Source organism: Perca flavescens, chromosome 20, assembly GCF_004354835.1.
Source record: "Perca flavescens isolate YP-PL-M2 chromosome 20, PFLA_1.0, whole genome shotgun sequence".
NCBI classification, from domain to species: domain Eukaryota; kingdom Metazoa; phylum Chordata; class Actinopteri; order Perciformes; family Percidae; genus Perca; species Perca flavescens.
In genome coordinates this window covers 7,936,178-7,954,832 of record NC_041350.1, presented here as the reverse complement: position 1 = coordinate 7,954,832, position 18,655 = coordinate 7,936,178, and the positions used below count along the sequence as shown (strand labels likewise).

Genomic DNA, 18,655 nt, shown 5'->3' with positions numbered 1-18,655 from the left:
AAGACATGGAAACCTCACTTTTTTTTTTAACAATATGGGACTTTTAAACCTTCTTTATGAAACAGAATTTCCTCGAAATAAACCAGACTTGCTGAAGTTAGTCAAACTAGTAACTGGTAATGAAACTAAATTTCTTGAAAAATCGTAATCTGGCTCTATGTGTTTAAACTATCATTGTTTGTTAGAAGTGAGGAGATCGCCAATTAGTGGAAAGCACTTCTTTGTCTTCTTACACATAGCTGTGGACCCCCCCACCAGAGGAGCAAGAACTCATGCTCCATCCCCTCCGTCACGGCTGACTCTCACTCAGCTGTTACTGTGTGTGCACTGGGAGCATAGAAAGCCTGGATGACACTGATACACTACAGTGTAACTGCTGCCACTGATTGATATTTGCTATAAAAATCATTCGATGCCATTCACAGCTCCCTGCCACCAGGATATCAAACCTATATCCAACTCAAGACATGACTGCACTTTCCTATATTCTCTTGTTGAACTCGTGACATGAGATGGTTGGTATGCAGCTCAGGCTCCTTCACAGAAGAACAAAGATCACCAGGTGAATGCATGACGGATAGTCGTCCTATACTGTAAGAAATGGCCAGGACCAGAGAGGCACTTTGCTTGGTATTCGGAGCCTCGCACCTGTCTTGTCAGCCTTAATCACAAAATGGTGCTGCAGCAGTGGAAAGTATCCTCTTCCCCTCCAAATTTATAAGTATACTCCATTTACCAAATTAAACTCTGATATTGTATATGATTGCTGGCATGCAGGTACAAGAAATAATGAGGTATAAATTTAGGAGCATGAACACTAAACAGCTAAAACAAGGCCAACAACCAAAAAGATTTTTCAAGGTTTTGAAATGTCATGGCCCATGTATAACTCTTATTTGTCTGCCTGTTCATCTCATCTTTAAAGTCACATTGGAACACTTGTTTTCACTTCACTAACCACAAAAATTTATTTCTGTAAAATCTGTGTATGAAATAATGGTTGTTTCTGTAAACTCTCAGCAATAATAGACATTTTAACTTGTCATATTGGCAGGGAACTAATAACAGATGGAACTAGTGTAAAAAAAAAAAAAAAAAAAAAAGGGCTGTGTCAAATAAAACTGCATCCTTGATGTATTTTAACTAACAGTATCTTGTTCCATTCTTGTGTTCGCAGCGGGAAATAACTAATCCATACTGAAATGATTAAAAGCCTTTGCTAGATTTCATGTTGGGTCCATTCTAGAAACAATAAAAACTGACCACTTCAGAAGTAGGGAAAGTCTGAATTTTAACTATCAGCACGGCCCCGGATGGTTCCAATAGGAAAGCAGCGGTGGTGCTCTTTACTTTATCGGAGGTGGGGAAGCTAACCAGATGTACCTATCTACCAAACCAAACCGTCTTTATTCTGGCATCGGTTCTTCTGGTAACCCCAGCCACAGCCGTAGGGGGCTCTGTACTGGCCCTGGAGGCCGGATCCCGCCGCTGGTACTTGACGGTAAAACTGGTCTGACTCCAGCCGCCGGAGAGCAACAGGAACGCCGAGTAGATAACGTTACTGACCGAATGAAACATGCATTATGATATGTTGCTATGGTATGTCTTTTTGTTTACAAAGAATTGAATAAAATAAATAAAAAATTATGTAGTAATGTATATACCTCCTTGGAATATCTGGGTAGGATTTCAACCTCATTATTGGATCATAATTCCAATGATGTTGAACCAAACGTATTAGCTTCTCGTTGTCCAGATTGCCCATATTTTTCCACGGACTTTAACTTCTCACCCCCGCTCTCCTACCCCCACTCCCATCAGACACAACCAGCCATGTTGAAAACCCATTTATTCACATTTTCTTTTTCTCAGTTGCCCCTGTGACTATGCGTTCAAGGCAGTAGACATCAGGGCATGCCCAGAAACTAAACGCACAAAAATTAAGACCGTTAAAACAAGAGGGCTGCAACAAATCTGGAAACCATTATAAAAAAAAAAAAAAAAAAAAAAAAAAAAAAAAAAAAAAAACAGCATTCAGGAGACTTTACAGGAGTTCATTTAATCCCAAGCATTTCTGGGGGATAGCTGTAGAGGGAAGAGCTCATACAAACACTTCACTGTACATACAGATTTACATTGTGTGGGGACATGATGCATGGTTGCCTGACAAGCCCACCTCTGGATCAGGCAGTATTCTGTGCAACCATGAGCCCAGGGGGGGCCCTGCATCCCAACTCCACTCCTGCACTAGGTTGCATCTGTGGGCTCCACTGAACAAGGCGCGTTCCAATAGAATAAACCGATCACAGACAGAGTGCTGTCTCATCTACTGTTAAGATGGTAATACAATATACTCTAATACTATTAATTACATAACATAAAATTTGGAATGCAGATTGCAATGTAGGCAAACTGGAACACCACCAAATAATATTTTCAGTCATTTTCAATGCAAGCTCATCGGGTTAGAGAGCTGGGATGCAGACTGAACTGACAGAAGGGGAAGAATGTTTTTCCTTACACCCCAAAAATGCTGCATCTGTTCCTCAAAAGGGGGGAAAAAAAGAAGACTGGGAGCCTGATATCACCCCCCCTGTGGCTGAACTGTATTGTGGCGAGGCAGGGGGCCAAGCTGCCCACATTTCAACATCATGTGTCCCTTGATTTTGTAAAACCATACTTTAAAATAAAATCAAAAGCATGAAAATAAAATGAAAGTATATATAACTCTTTCAGGTCCATTTTATGTAGGATTAGCATTTCTCTTCATTCGTTCTCACTCCTCTTCGCTCTCGTTTCCGTGCTCCATGTCCTCCTCTCCGTTTGCTTTGGAATCTGTCCTGCTGTCTGGATCATCGTTTTCCTCGTCTGCTGGTTCCTCCTTGTCGTCTTCCATCACCTCCTCCTCTTCCCAGTTCTAAAAAAGGACAACCACAGCAAAAAAACATGTTCGCCCTCATCACAAAAATGGACAGTGTTAATAAGATGTCTGTAGTTTGTGAACATGCACTACTTTACAATGGGAACATTACTGGTTGACCTCTTTCAACTGCTGTAAGGTTAGTTTTAACTTCTTTGAACAGACATTTGCAAGATCTGCCTGACTGGCCAGTTTTTCATAACTTACATCAGAGTCGTCATCATCATCAGGAAGACCTTCGTCACCAGAGGCCTCATCTTCATCAGATGATTCTGAGGGAACACAGAAAACAAATACATTAGCGGATAGTGCAAAAATGTTTCCACTACATCTATGCTGGTACAACCCCTCCCACACGAGGGAAACTGAGGAAAAAGTGAAAGAAAAGAAAATAGCTTTCCACGCTTTCACTTGTGTATGAATATAATGAGAGACAGCAGATATTTGCATTTCAATACCATAGCGGGGCTGTTTGGTTGCAACGATACGGACTCCGCGGTGCAGGAGGGAGGAATGTCAATATGATTTGCTGAGGCTATCTGCCCCATTAGGTCAGCCAGGCATTATCTGCAGCACACAGTGACCGGCAGCCTTTGATACAGAGATTACAAAATATTCTACTATTGTAGGTCATAATTGTAAATATGCACGTATGCCATACACAGGGAAATGAGGCAGAGGGTAGTTATTACAAAATTACATTGTAAAAAGGTGGAACATGTCATTTTTGGTATTCTAATAGCCTCAGGAGAGGACATGGTTTATTCCTGGGCCACAATTAGAAATGAAATGATGCAGGCAACAATAGTTATTAGGTTTGCACACATTTCCACTGAAAGATAAGTGCCAGTCAGTCCTACAGTTGAGGTGAAACAGGTCAACTTGAGAGCCTGTAAAAAGAAGTTTTTTATAACGTGTGCAATTTTTGTATGTGGCAGCAGAGTTATCTGCGTCACCCCTGGGTGACTTGTAAATCTATTCCTGTGTTCTGACATTTCTGTAGCTACTCTAATTGCACCAGCTCATGCTACAGAACGGTTGATTAGTGTAGAATTAATGTTACCTGTAAAGGCAACAACCAGCACAATTAGAGAGCACAGCAATTGTTTGCAACTGAAACATCAATTAATCACAACCATTTCAACTGTACGTGCTGTCCACATAACCTGAGCACACTGATTCAATAACTAGTCTGACAACGCTGAAACAAACGCAAGCATCCAGTCAGATTCCCATGGTGGACCCATAATAAGCCCAGTGCACAGCAGCGTCCAGTAACAGCCTCCTGTTCATCAGCTCCCTTTATGAACATATTTGTTTTAAACAAACCTTCACATCCTGGACCTCTGACAGGGGTATCGGCACTCAAAGCAAACCTCAATTATTTCATGAAAGCCAATTTTCGACATGGTTCAAATAAAGCATCTTATACAGTACGGTAATGAGAAATGAGAGTGAACAAAACGGGGCCTTGTTGTGCCGCTCCAAGGGGAGGATCTGAACGCTGCCGGTCAGTTGCCAGGCAACAGGAGACACGTTTGCGTGTGGTGCATCGCCAAGAGCAGCTGCATGATGGGCAACATTGGCTCCATGAATCTTAACCTATTCAGTGCAGTCTTCACGAAGAGTTCAGAATAACTTTAGGTGAATTGACAAGATAATGAATGCCAGTCAAAATAATCAGAAACCATTAGTCTGGCAGGGCAGAGATTTTAAGAGCGCATCAGTGTGACCTGCTGCACTGCAGTGGATTTAAGGAGTCACTCCAGTCAATCACGCAACAGAAATGTACAACTGATGAGTTAGAGACCCAAATAAGATTATCTTTTTATTTCAGTCAGCTGCAACTCACTGCTCACCAGCCTGAAACATCACTGGGACCAGTAGATTGACCAAGGCTGTGATTATACATGATTTGAAGGGCTTAAGAAATTGTGATTCTACCAAGTAAGAAGGTTTTAAAGAATAAGGGCAGCTGGGAAACACAAGACTGAACATAAAGAGGGACACAAGAAGAACAAACACTTACCTTCTTCATACACCAGCTTAGCTGTGTGGTCAACATCTGTAACTGTGTTGCTGCTGTCACTTGTCGCCACCTAGTGGTAAAGGGGAAGATGGGTGCCATTTTTAATCCACAAGTCACTTTTTAATTAAATGCATCTTAACAGAAAAAGGCATGTGATACAATATGGAGCAATGTCTCTTCATTCCCGTTGTTGCACACCTGATTCAATTGGGGGCTCTACGTTCATGTGACACCCTCATTGGATTAGGTGCGTAAGAGCAGAAATTGAGTAAAAGCGCACATGTGCATTCTGTGAAGCCACTTCCATGCCAGAGATGCCAACAACGTTGACTTCACACTGGTGCAAATGAAAAATTCTGAGATCACATTCACAAAGCGCTGTAGTTTTATGCAGCAGGATGGGGATTCAGAAATTGCATCGGGCAATATACAGCCGGGCCTGAATTCCCTGCGTGGATGATATCAAGAACACAGCCAGTCTGAACCTACAGCATGTCTGTTGACAAGCGGAATGCTTGTCTACTACCTTCTCCACAAGGTCAGAAGCTGTCAACTTTGCATTTTGGGAAATGATAATCGTATGTCCTTGCAAAGTCTGCAGATGCATCTTTGTCTGAATTTATTGTGATGCTGATGTCAGGGACAAAGCTAAAACCTGTTTGGAAGAATCTCTGTCCACTTTCATAAACAGATCGCTCCATCCAAGACAACGTGGTAACAACTTTCGCCACAAGGTCACAAGTATCAACTTTGCATTTTCAGGAACAGACAATTGTCCTTTTAGGACAGACTGTTCAATATAAATACCAGTCGACTGACAAATGTATTCAGTTTTTCAAAGTTAAATTAAAATAAATCTTGTGCAGCTAGTCAAGAATAAGCCTAAATGCATACCAGAGATTGTCCTGTTTGTTAATCATACATATTACATGAGACAACGACCCTGTGTATATACTCCCTCAGGGAAAACAGTTAATTATAGTCGTTTGTTTAATGGATCTATAGTTATATGTTAACACAAAATTAACTGCTCAATCTTCAAACCCCTCTCACGTTTGACCCATTATAAGACTGAAATTTCTGGTAGCAGCAGAATTGCACACAAATACTCACTGCACTATGTACTGTACTAGTGAATGTATTACAAATGTTCTAATGCCATCTTTTCCTTCCCGATACCGACAGAGTACCGATCTGATACCAGTGCGTAAAAAAACCCTGTATGGATGAGCTTTCTATCGTATGGCCTGGCTCAGGTTAAACTTAAACAGAACTTTCTTCTATTATCTAGTTTGACAGTAAGTCATAACGGAAAAAGAACAAATTAACTACTCTAAAGTAGATTTCTAAATTAAATACCTAATTTATGTGTTCTCAGATCGGCGCATAGACTCACATACTCGCCAATACGAGCATTTTAGGCAGTATGGGAGGCATTTCTGATACTGGTATCGATACAACTCTAGAATGTAAACTGAACATAACTACAGTGGGGAAAGGCATTGACCTTTATCCCAATCTAGCAAACATTGTTTTGATAGTCCCGATTTGAACGCCGCAAATGCAGCAATCCTCTCCACACACAGATGTTTTGGAACTGGTTCAGTCAAGTTTCAAACAGTGAGCTGAGAGGGCATTTTACACTTTGAGGGTTCTATTGGGCCCTACATACTCATCAAGCAGGAGATCTAAGCCATCCCTACCTCCCAATTCGTACCTATAACATTGCTGAGTCCAGTAATTTAAAAAAAAAAAAAAAAACATCAAAGTCAAAGATACTGTGCTTATTTCTGCCCTTGGTGTCACCTACCTGTGTCATTAGGAGATACAGTTTTCCATGCAGCTTTGTTAGCTTGTGGAACATCTTCACTCTGCTCTCAATCATGTGATAAAGCACTCCCAGCTGGGTAACCAGGTCGGGCAGCTGTTGGGATACACAGATTCAGATCAGTTGGAGGTAAAAACATTTCAGCAGCAAACACAAACAAGATCACACACAATGTCTTCAATGTGTCAGGCCACTGCCAAGGTCTCACCTCCCTCATTAACTATTGCTTTCCCATAATGTATACATCAGGCTAGCCAGTAGACTTTAACTCACATTTATAAATTGTAAGCGGAAGACAATAGTTTAAGTTTAAATGAAAACCAAACAGTTATGGTTTTCTCTTGTTAAGCTCATCCTGAACAGTAAATGGGCCGTTAGTATGACCTTGCAGGTCAGGGGATAAGTCATTTGAAAATCAAAATGTTACGTGCTATGGTAAAGGTCACAGGGACCCCAAAAGTCAATACGTTTTCTCATCTTTCGCCATCAATGTGCATAGTAAATGGATATTCAGCTGCTGGTTAGGGAGATATTTTGCTTTTAGTCAAACAAACGGACAGAGGGTCAGAAGCAATTGCATCATCTCTGCTGTATGGTGGCAGTAATGGCTGTAGATCTAAATAAGATTAAATATGAATGTAGACAAAGGGAGGAAATATGCACAGAAGGATGTCGTGCATTTGTTTGTATGCTTGTGTTATTTAAACTGCCATGTGCTGTGCTTAGGGGACCGTGGAGAGCCTTAAGTGCGCGTCTGAACAGAAGGCATTAGCGCACAAGTCAAACAAGCAGCAACAAACTGGAGCAGTCTTTCCTCTATGTTGATTTGAAAATTTCTGCCGCCATGGTATCAGAAATAGGGCAGACGCACAATGTACAGTAGCTGCGGTTGCCGTTTAAATGATCCTGCCTGTTGGAAAGCCTGTTTGGACAGACCTTCACAGCAGTACAGGCAGAATGCGAAGTTGGTGAAGTGGACTCACCGATGCCAGGTATGATGTATGGTGCATGAGCACAGCCTTGAGCCACCGTACCATTAAAACTGCCCTGCAGGAAGGAACAAATAAATATGTCGTCAAGTGGAAACCAGAACTGCCGATTGTATATATGTATATCCGAATGATGGGGCTCATTGTGTTTATAATGGAAAGTAAAAAGCAGCAGCACATACATCACTGTCTGCATTAGTGACTTATGTCTAATGTGTATGTTAACTGAAGCCAACTAAATGCCAGCAGTTGATCTGTCAAACGTCGACTTACGTAAAAGGGTGCCCCTGGAGTCTTTTTGTGATCTAGGAGAAAGGAGTTAAAGGGCAGATTAAAAACTGCAATAAATCATTGGACAGAGTTGTTAATACAACTTCACTTTGTGATCTTGACAGTAACTGAAGATTCGGGCAGGTTACAAAAGAATAAACCCTGGACGTGTCACATAGGAAAATTGACTCTCACCTCTTCCACCAAAGGTAAAACAGCAGGGAGGGGTAACCGAGCAACTGTTTTCTTTATCACCATCTCTTTACGAGTCTGAAAAACTTTCTGTGGGAAGGAGAAGGGGGAACAAATAAATTATGAAGATTTGACAAATTTAAAGTAGAGGCTCATGTGAGATGAGCTGAATATCCAGGACATTCAGCTCAACTTCTGCAATTGAAAAAGCTTTTTACAAGTTTAAGCTTATGAAAGCCTCAACATGTTATGAAAGATGGTTGTTATGGTAGTACGTCTTTATAACCTTCTGAATGGTTAATGAGCTGAATGTCTGCGCAACAAACAAAAGTAGACATTTTTATTTGGTTTTTCATATATCAAAGTGAATGTTTTATTTTAGAGCTCAGACTCCGGGAGAAACCCTTACATTTAGGATGTTGGCATCGTTACTCTCCAGGCCCTGCACCAGCAGAACTGCAAAATTGTCCGTTTGTAAAGAGGCCGTCCCTTTAGGAGCCCCCTTCTCAGTGGAGACTGTAGAGAGATCGATTTCACCCAGTCGCTCCGCTATTGACATCTACAGGAAAGCAGAGTTATTTTAGGTAAACAGGAATTGGCGGATATCTGTTCACATACTAAATGTATCCATCTTATCCAGATTTAATACCAATACAGCATCACAGAAAACTAGTCAGAAAGCATGAAAAGCCAAATGGCAATATAACACTATGCTTAACATGTTCTTATACTTGAATAAGTCAGATTTTATTCTGTATAACTAGAATATTTAGAATGTGTTGTGTATTTCAGGATTTTAGGTTTTCTCCAGTACAATAATGAATAAATTAAGTAAATGAATGAAGAGGTCTCCAACTACTGCAAAATGAAACAAGTCAACTGATGCAGACATACATTGTCACCAAGCACACTGCTCTTACAGTTACAACAGTGAACTTCTGACCAACTGTCTACTAAGAACATCTACTGGCTTATAGTGATTGTTGTGCATCTAATACCTACACCAACAGTGTGGTGCAAACATATTGTGTTCATTAGGTTTTTTGGATTATGAGCCAATTCCATCAACGTGAGAAACAAAGATGCAGTGAGCCGTTGTTTGGTGCATAATCATGAACACTGAACCCACCTCTTTGGTGTCTGTGTCTTTTTTCCTCTTCTCTGATCCCTGTGAGGTTCCCTTGACTGGGGCTTGGTGACCAGGAAGTCCTGGGACCAAGACTCTGCTCTTGGCGTTGACAATAGGGGTTTTGACCTGGAACACAAAACAAAATCTCAGGTTCTCATCTTCAGTCAGTTATAGCCTAAATGTATCTGCAGTGCCCACTGGATTAGCAAATAAGACCATAGAGAGTCTGGAGAACACGCTCAGGCTAAAATCGGGCTTCTTGACTCATATTAGAAAAAGTAAGACTTTAGTGTTACCTTGGAAACGGTGGACTCCATGGAAAGGGACAAGTTGGTCTGAACATCCCGGGTCAAACAGACATGTCTCTCTGCTGTGTTGATCTCCTGTACAGATACGAGGAAGGAGCATGGCAGGTAAATCGAGAGATTGGCAAACACAGGATTGTAAAGGCTGATAATAACGCCAACATTATATCTCTGCAGCTATCAAAGCTGACGAACATCTTCAAATTGAACAAGTCAAGAATTGTTTTGTCTTTAGGCTAAAAACTGAAGAGTCTAAACTAGATCCAACAGCTGATACATTAGAGATCCATCATTATGTGTGCTAGTATTGATGTATTATCTAACATGAGGAATACAAGTCAACACCATATGCTTCCGACTTCCTGGAAAATGTAGGATGTTTGTGGTCCTGTTGCTTATATAACATAACCGACAGGATAATGAGCTCTTCTATAAAAAGGAGATATGGAGAAGAAGCACTATCATACAAGCTGTACAAAACATGGCTATTCAAGCAAATATTCATAGTGGTCTAATCCAAGTGGTGAAAGCTGTGCAATTAATCAAATTCTGATTGCGATTTCTAACCATCCATCACAAAAACTTGTGTTCTGAAGGGGAAAATCAAAAAGTTCAACAGTAGAAATATTAAGGGAAATTTGACTGTTCAAGGTGTTTTCACGGTTGATTTGTTTGTTTCACTTTTTTTTTTTAAGTTCAATAAGTGCAATATCTTTCCAAAAGTCAATGAGTAACCAAGTTAAATAATCATGATTTAAATATTTACCAAAATAATTGTGATTATGATTTCTCCATAATCGAGCAGCCCTAGGTGAACAACATGCATTTTCACAGTCTCCTGTGTACTTACTACTTTCTCCATCACAGGCTGTAGGTGGTTGCCGTAGGCCAGCAGCACAGACCGTGCATCAGCTCTGAGGGCAGCAGCCAGCAGTGGGATCGGTGCTGGGGAGTCCTTTGTGTCTGACATCTGCACCGTACACACTGGTGAAAACGGCTTCTTACAGGGCCTGTGGGGAGAGAGGTTTAGACAGACCATAAGCACGGCTAGTATACAACATTGATTAAAATGGGTAAGATGAGATTTATTATTTGACACAAATTTGATTTGTGTCAGCTGTTTGCAGTGCAATGTCCCCATCAGCCAGTAGGGGGCAAACACACCAAATGTGAACGAGCAGACAAATATAAAAAATTACTTTCAGCCTCCATGGGGGTTCTCTGCATCTAAAAATACACCTGTTTTAACAGAGCAATTGAGAGGTGAGCGTAACAATAGAGCAGCCCACCCTTTAAGTTGAGAGGCTGGCTTTGTTTAAATCCAACGTTTGGTTTTTAGGTATAGACACTCAGAAGAGAGAACAAGTGAACTATGAGTGAAATACAAAATGTCTTTTAAACAAGAGAAAGTTATTGCTTATCCTAAGAGCTTCAAACAGTCATCTTACACTGCCATATGTTGCATAGTAGAGTGTTTTAAGGGCTTACCCATTTAAAAAGTGCTCAAAGAGATGCAGCTGTCCATCCTTACACACCACTGCCAGCCTCACCGCCTGTGTAAAACAAATAACGCACAAACATTTGCATACTTTAAATAGGTTACATAAAATAATATATCCAACATTATTTTACCACTGGGAGAAACACTTCAGCAGGGCTTGAAGCAAGTGATTATATATATTATGCTCTCTCCAAGTAAATGGGATCGTTAATAAACTCCAAGTATACATTAAGACGTCTGCCAAATTAAATTATTCAGACTTTGGTCCACTCTGACCTCTTCCTTGCTGTTGGACGCGACAAGGTCGATGTGTTTTGGCTCGTCCGTCAGCGTGAAGGACACCACTGAATTCTTGTCCTTTCCATCTTCTCGTACTTGCCTGCAGTGAGACAACTTCATGTCAGCTACATAAAACTAAGCATGGCAATCAAAGCCAGACAACAGCCGTATATTTCAGATGAGATCTAACGACACAGCATCACTAACAACCGGAAACGGGCTCCGGCTTTTACGTGTGCACTCACCAAACGCTGAGCAGTCGTTCATGAGCAGCACCAGACAGGAAATAAAGACCATTGCTGTCCGGAGGTCGAGTGGTGGCAAAGCGCAGGGTCGTCACAGCCGAGGAATGGCCTGTAAACTTCTGCCGAGGGAAATAATGACAGAGAGGACAGTTGAAAACGTGAGACCCGTGTTTGACTGGTTCATAACCCTCATTGTTTTTCTTCAACTAAACTGGGATCAGACATTTTCACTTGCATGAATTGTGAATGAGTGTGGTTTCTAGCATATTTACATGAATACCCGTAAAAGTTAACCCCGGCCCAATAAATCGTCAAATATGAATATAAAATCAGCTGTTTAAACAAGATACTTACCCTGTAAACTTCCTTGGTGTCCAAGTCCCACATCTTGATTATCTGACCAGCTGAGAGCAGCAGTTTGCCATCAGGGCTCACACACAAACTGGTCACAGCTGCACGGTCTGCCTTCCACTTACTAAAGAGCAAAAGAGACAATGACAACTGTTGGTGCATGTGTTTATGCATTTTGGGGAAGGCTTATCTTCTAACTATGGGTGGGAATCACCAGAGGTCTCACGATACGATATCACGATACTTGCGTCACGTTACAATATGATTGCGAATTTAAACATACTGCAATATTCTGCGATATATTGCAATGTATTACCTTTTTTCCAACTTCAAATTTTTCCCAATTTCAAATGATGTCCCCAAAAGGAAAATGTTGTCAACATCTGTTTTATCAAAAAATATAAAATATTTCTCCATTTGTTTATCTCACTTCAAATTTATTGATGCAAAATGGGATTGTCAAGCAGACAAACTAACCAACACATACATCATAAAAGATCGATACTTGGCGTCTGTGTATTGATACAGTATTGCCACAAAAAATATCGCGATACTATACTGTATCGATTTTTCCCCCCACCCCTACTTCTTACCGCATTTATATGGGATACCGCTTCTTCTATTGTTGACATCGAACAGGATCAGGAGCATGAGAAACACCATTGTCTGAACCAAGTAGCACTTTGTCTATTGCGTTTTCCATCACAGCGTTTCTCTTTTTTACATTTAAGTGAAGAGCCTGACACTTCAGCTACATTCAACAGCATACGATTTACTAGTGCACTCCACCTGATAGCAGTAAGAAATGTACAACACTCACCACTCTCCAAACCATTTTGTGGACCAGAAATGGGCTTTGGAGAGCATCAAGTGAGGATTAATGGTGACATTACGGCTCATGATTGTACCCACTGACTGATCCTCTACTAAACCGTAGAAAAAGTGTTTATGATGAAATACAGTAATGCTACATGCAATGTGGTAGAGCTTTTAATGGTATGGCTCTCTGGTGTATTTCTGCGTTTTGACGGAAAGGAAATGTGCCGTTTAAAAGTAACATTTGAGAGAGGTACTCTTTTTGGGCCAACACTATTTGTTTGAGAGGCGATGGTTTGACAGCATGAAAGTAGCTGAAGGTTTACAGCAATGCGGAGAATGAAAACAGATGGAGCATCAGTAGAAAAGTTGGTAGCTATTCAAAGCCATAAATACGCATGTTGACACGTATGTTTTATTTGTCGGACCAGATATCCCTGTGAGAAAGATTAAGTTAACTCAATAACCTATGGAACTGACTTCTGCAGAAGTTACTTAATGAAAATGCCTTTCCCAGCCAGTCAATTATTTCCTTGGAATGATTTTCACCCACTGTCCCTTACAGAACCATACAAAACCTGAAATCAGGCCATTTTGTCTTCCGAAGTCCTGCTATTGACTGAGAGCTGCACTTAGACTCGGGTTTAACAGATCTACCACTTCCTGTTCTAAAACTTTTGAAAACAGCTCCAGACAAACATCTCTCTTTCACTCTCTTAACAGATATCATACACAGGTATCTGTGTTTGGTAGAGTAGGTTAGAAACGTTTCTCCACCATTATAGTGGGAGAGTTCACCTTGGCTAATTTGAAGAGTGCCTCCACTAATGTCTTGAGAAAATTATGAAATATTAGTTTTGAGGAAAACAAGTAGAGCAAAAAAAAAAAAGCCACACATTTAAGGAGTGAGCAGACCGTTATACCAGTAACTACACAAGATGAGATGCAGTAGTACCAGTTTTACCTGGCCCCGACTTTTGTTTTCCCGGTTACAATGACAAATGTCACCGGCAGCGTGTCACGTCGTCTGTCGCTAATGGAGGTTAAATCCATAAACAGCCAAATGGAAACCTGGCTGTTGTCTGGTTGATATGCACTCTACAGGCCCGTGTCTGTACTTGTCAAAGATCATTTGTGATTAAAAAGACACGCTCCTTAACCCCAGAACACAGTCATGATTGGACTGTGTTTTTGTAGTTTAACAAGACAAACAGGAGAAACTCTGCTCTACAGAAAGTTATAATTAAAATGTAAAGAGACAGAAACATGTTCCTGGAAAAACAATGGGCTTCTATTTTTCTGTTATATATAGAGATGCACCGATTACAACTTTCTAGGCCGATTCAGATTTTCTTTAAGTTAGGCCAGCCGATACCGATTTACGCCGATTTCATTTTTTCTAACCACTTTACAGCACACACAAATATTTTCTATCTTTTCTTTAATAGAACATAGAATTTTTTTGAATAGATAATGGATTACTATAAAATAAAACTATATAAATTACACATGGTTTGGGAAATTCACACACATCTAAAGTGCAATGTTAGAACCATTTCCTTCTTTTCACATCCAATATCCAACTAAAAAAAATTGTGATTTTGGTTTTTGGTGTCATCCCTCCACACCCTACTTTTTCCTTGCAGGTGTTGCATATTGCAAACTTGTTATCTTCTGCGCGCACACACACTGAAGAATTTCAGAAAAGCTGACATGTTGCAGGTTAATTCACGAGGTTCCCTACATTTTTGAGAGTAGCGCGGACACGCGCTTCACACCGCGAGCGGATACGCGCGACACATGGCGGAAAAGTTGCGCGAAAGGAAAAAGAGACTGTGCTGTCGCGTGTGTGCGTCCTTGAGAACTGTAACTCGTATAACTTATGTTGTCAGTTAATTGTAGCGTTGACCGGCATGAAATTGGCATATGTCAGACTGACCTGCCGGTCATGGCCGAGCACGTGACAACCGGCCAATTCCGGTCACCGGCCGATCTATCGGTGCATCTCTAGTTATATATTTGTTCTTGCAAAAAACAAGAGGAAAATATGAAAATCCTAGGTGGGATTCATAAAACGCGCGCTAAGAGCCTAGTCTGTACGGACCCACCAGAGTATGTTGATGAATTGCATTTGATCTTAAATTGCCAGGCAATTTGGAATTAGCATAGAGAAACACCCCAATAAAGCCATATAAGAACAGCAGACTGATGTGCCGTGTGAAAACCACTGACATTTGACAGGTAACCCTAAACTCAGACATAAGAAAGAAAAACTTTTTCTGCAGAGAAAGAAACTTACTTAATTAAGTTGTTAAAAAGAAAGGGCTCTTCAAAATACATCAGTTTTGTTTTACAAGTGAATGGCTCAAAAGAAATACATGACACCCTTTATCAAATAAATTTCACAAAGTATGTTAAAGTGAAACGAGTGGTGAGTTTTAACGCTGCTTCTATGGTGAGGTCCCACAGTCTAAATCATGGTGCATTGCAATATTGTGCAGAACACAGCAGGCCATGGTTATATTGCACACTGTTTCAGGTGTGTAAAAAATTCTGCCACTGGCCTTTCAGTACATCGAGTAGCTCCACTACTGAGTGAGTGCATGTCCATGTTCCAGAATCTCAGTGCTATGGACTCAAAAGAACGGGCTCCACGGGTCCTAACCCGGATGCGAGGAACAGTCAGGAAACTGGACCTATTGGACCTTAGGAGGCGTGCTGATAAATAGGGTTGCAGTAGGTCAGCCACATATGCAGTTGACTGACCGTGTAATGATCTGTATGTGAGAATCTTAAACGGAATCCTATATTTGACAGGTAACCAGCGGAGAGACTTGAGTACAGTGGTTGTGTGAGACCGCCTGGACGAGCTTGCAAGTGATTGAGGACAGACATAATGTGATGTAATGAGTGCCGAGAAGCTAAAATGAGCATCTCTAGTTAGAACTAGAAACTACAGATCTCAGTTTACAAATATTCCTCAGGTGGAATGTATGTGCATGTCATTTAGACATCCACCTAATCAGCTTGTGTAAACTTTTTAAAATTATTAAATGGATAAATAACTAAAGAAAATTTTTCTTTGTGTTTTCATAAAGTAAATTGCTTCTTTTTTTAATAATATTTCACAGCACAAATTGCAAATTGGCTTTGGTGCGTATTGGCTTATATGTGCTCCAGAGCACTAACATTTTGATAATCTAAGAACAAGTTGGAAGTACACAAGTTTTGATGGTTGCCCCAAATGTTCTTAAATTGTTTGTACACATTATTTAAGATCAAATCTGTACGTATGCACGTTTCATGCGTGAAGCCCATCAGAGAACACCCTCAAAGTCTGAGACACTAACAGTGATTTAAAGTGTGATAAACTGAAAACACACCACTAGTTTGCCTTCATCTGGCACTGTACTACAGACTGCAGCTTTCCTTGGATGTGATATGTCATTTATCTTCATAAATCTAACAACATCCCATTTAGATTTAAACCTCAACAATGTGACTCAATATATCAAATGTGTTTTGGTTTAGTTAGTTCTGGACAGACATCTCCTTCCCCAATCAGGAGGCACTCATTGTTTTTTGAAAACTAGACACTGACCTTCGTGCCTTGCCTGTCTGCAGGTCCCACTCTATAATGTTTGTATCATCTGAGCCGCTGTATAATAAACTGTCTTCAGGGTGCCACTGGACACAATTCACTCCTCCACTATGGCCTCCATCCTGGCAGAGACAGAAAAGGATCGTTAGCAGTGGTAAACAAATTATGCGGTTATTCAAAACACACCCACACAAATTAATTTCCAGGTTACAGGTTTTTCACGTGCCAAGATATCATTTTGGGAACTGTATGAAATAATCTTTCGAATCTAAAAAAAAAATTACGTTGTGGGTTGCATCTTGCATTTTATTTCCCTTTTATAGGATGTAGTATACAAGCCAGGATGTTAGTGTGTAAAGTCTCAGACTCACCAGGGTACAGTGCAGTGCTCCCTTTGCTGTACTGTAGATGAGCACACTGCCTGCTGCTGTGCCCATCGCCAACAGGTCTGCCTTCTCCTCCACCTGCCCTGCCTCCGATTTCCTCTTCTTCCTCTGAGGCCCCTCCTGAAACACAGCACATTGCTTATGTAAAGCTACCTAAACATTATGAATAATAATAGTATGATACATGCTTGGTACAGTTGGGAGGCTCTCTATTAGTATCACAGTAATACCACCTTTATAAAATCTCAAGTCTATTACATCACTGACCAGTTTGCCATTATACACAGCACATTGACAGCTAATAAGGCAAATGCTGTCTTTGACGGACTGCTACTAATTGATATTTAAAAAATTAACTTGCTCAACAACCTACTATTAATTAGTGGACACTACCAATATAAAATATAATGTACACAATAAACACAATGTTTAAATTTCTGTCATAAACTAAACACATCGACCATTGTCAAAAGTTGTGCAAACAAATTGCCAGTAACGTTAGATACACTAAGGTAAAACTTTTATAACTTCTCCACCCAGAGGTGTAATGGTGGCACACGCTTCTGAAGCTTTGGTGGGCTAATGCTAACTTGAATAACGTGTTTATTTGCAGAACTAGCTTTCTAAATAGAGTGAGAAATTACTAGTCGGATTAATGTGGCTGCGATATGTATTCTCTAAAGTTAGTTCTCCCTGAAATACCAAATTAAGACATTGTCCAAGTTTTCTATACTACCATGTGGGACTAACATGTGCGTCCTGCGCAGCTGCTGAAAGCTAGTTAGCCGCTAACGTGGCTTCCCTTCTAACCAACCCTGTGTCGGATACATGAAAGCGTCAGCATTAACACACATCCTACGGTTTCAAGCCTTCTTTGTCATTTTCTTGGGGAAAAAAAACTGACACTTTTCTGTTTTGTTGTGTGCACTTCTATAGGAAACATCACAGAAAGCTTGCTCGGGCCTCACTAGCTACTGAAGCTAACAGCAGGGAATTCCAAAGCAGCCTCACGTACCTTGACTATCCGACATGGTCCCCATGCTATGCAGATACAAGTGGCACTCAAATGGGCTGAAGGCACATATTCTTGTTGAAGTGTTTTACTATCTGTGTTCCAAATGCGAAGTCTGCCGTCCTGGGCACACAATGCTAAGTACTGTCGTGATTTTGGTGAAAAAACGCAGGGTAGCTGCAGCGTAGAGCTCCCAGCATCGGCCGCCATTTCTGAGCCGCTGCTTGCGTCTGCGTGCGTGGTTTACACAAACCAACCACGTGTGGACCTCTGAGGACATGCGCGTTAGCACGTCAGGAACACGGCCCTCCCATTGGCTGCTGCCAGAGACCACGAGCAGGTTTGACTCGCTGCCTTCAAGTCTCCTCGTAACAGCCGAATAGCAGGATTTTTCATTCTTCCCAACCACTTCTTCAGTCCCTACTTAAATGTTTAGCATGATAGGCCTATGACATTATCTCATCTTTTACCAGTGCAGTCCTCCCAGTGCATTTTTGATTCTCCCTTGCTCTGCCTCTACCCACTTTTGACAAAGTATTGAAACTGTGTACTGTAACAAAAGTGAACTATTTACCAATAACTCAGTCTTTTTCTTATTGGTTGCTGCTACTTTATTTCTATTACTCAAAAATAGGATAACTCCTATCCCTTTTTAATCATTCCACAATCTGCTCACACCTGAGTTGCGCTTCGTTATAATCATATGCTGAACATTGCTCTTTAGTTTAACTGCTTTATTTCTTTTTCTCTCCCTGCTACTTTACATTAGTCATTCCACCCGCGTACTGCTTTCCTCTACTTT

At 40.8% G+C, this 18,655-nt stretch overlaps 1 protein-coding gene across 1 annotated transcript; it reads right to left on the bottom strand.

Annotated features, from left to right (window-relative positions):
* Positions 1-1,832: 1,832 nt before the first annotated feature.
* Positions 1,833-18,219, bottom strand: wdr43 (WD repeat domain 43). The gene is made up of 18 exons (XM_028566687.1): positions 17,857-18,219; positions 16,827-16,961; positions 16,456-16,577; positions 12,042-12,162; positions 11,688-11,806; positions 11,440-11,542; positions 11,151-11,215; positions 10,513-10,672; positions 9,654-9,740; positions 9,358-9,483; positions 8,638-8,787; positions 8,232-8,318; positions 8,040-8,071; positions 7,761-7,824; positions 6,760-6,873; positions 4,950-5,019; positions 3,128-3,192; positions 1,833-2,917 (listed from the first exon to the last, which is right to left on the bottom strand). Exons 1-18 carry the CDS (start codon positions 18,061-18,063, stop codon positions 2,777-2,779), a joined length of 1,968 nt encoding a protein of 655 aa, XP_028422488.1. The 5' UTR covers positions 18,064-18,219; the 3' UTR covers positions 1,833-2,776.
* Positions 18,220-18,655: the final 436 nt, after the last annotated feature.

What these genes read in the sequence shown, in the direction of transcription:
- wdr43 (XM_028566687.1), bottom strand. Translation starts at nt 18,063, where the DNA reads ATGGCGGCCGATGCTGGGAGCTCTACGCTGCAGCTACCCTGCGTTTTT. An exon ending in GAGCACTGCACTGTACCCTG is followed by an intron (nt 16,578 to 16,826) that starts GTGAGTCTGAGA and finishes TGTCTCTGCCAG; the next exon opens with GATGGAGGCCATAGTGGAGG. An exon ending in CAGACAGGCAAGGCACGAAG is followed by an intron (nt 12,163 to 16,455) that starts GTCAGTGTCTAG and finishes TTTGCTCTTTAG; the next exon opens with TAAGTGGAAGGCAGACCGTG.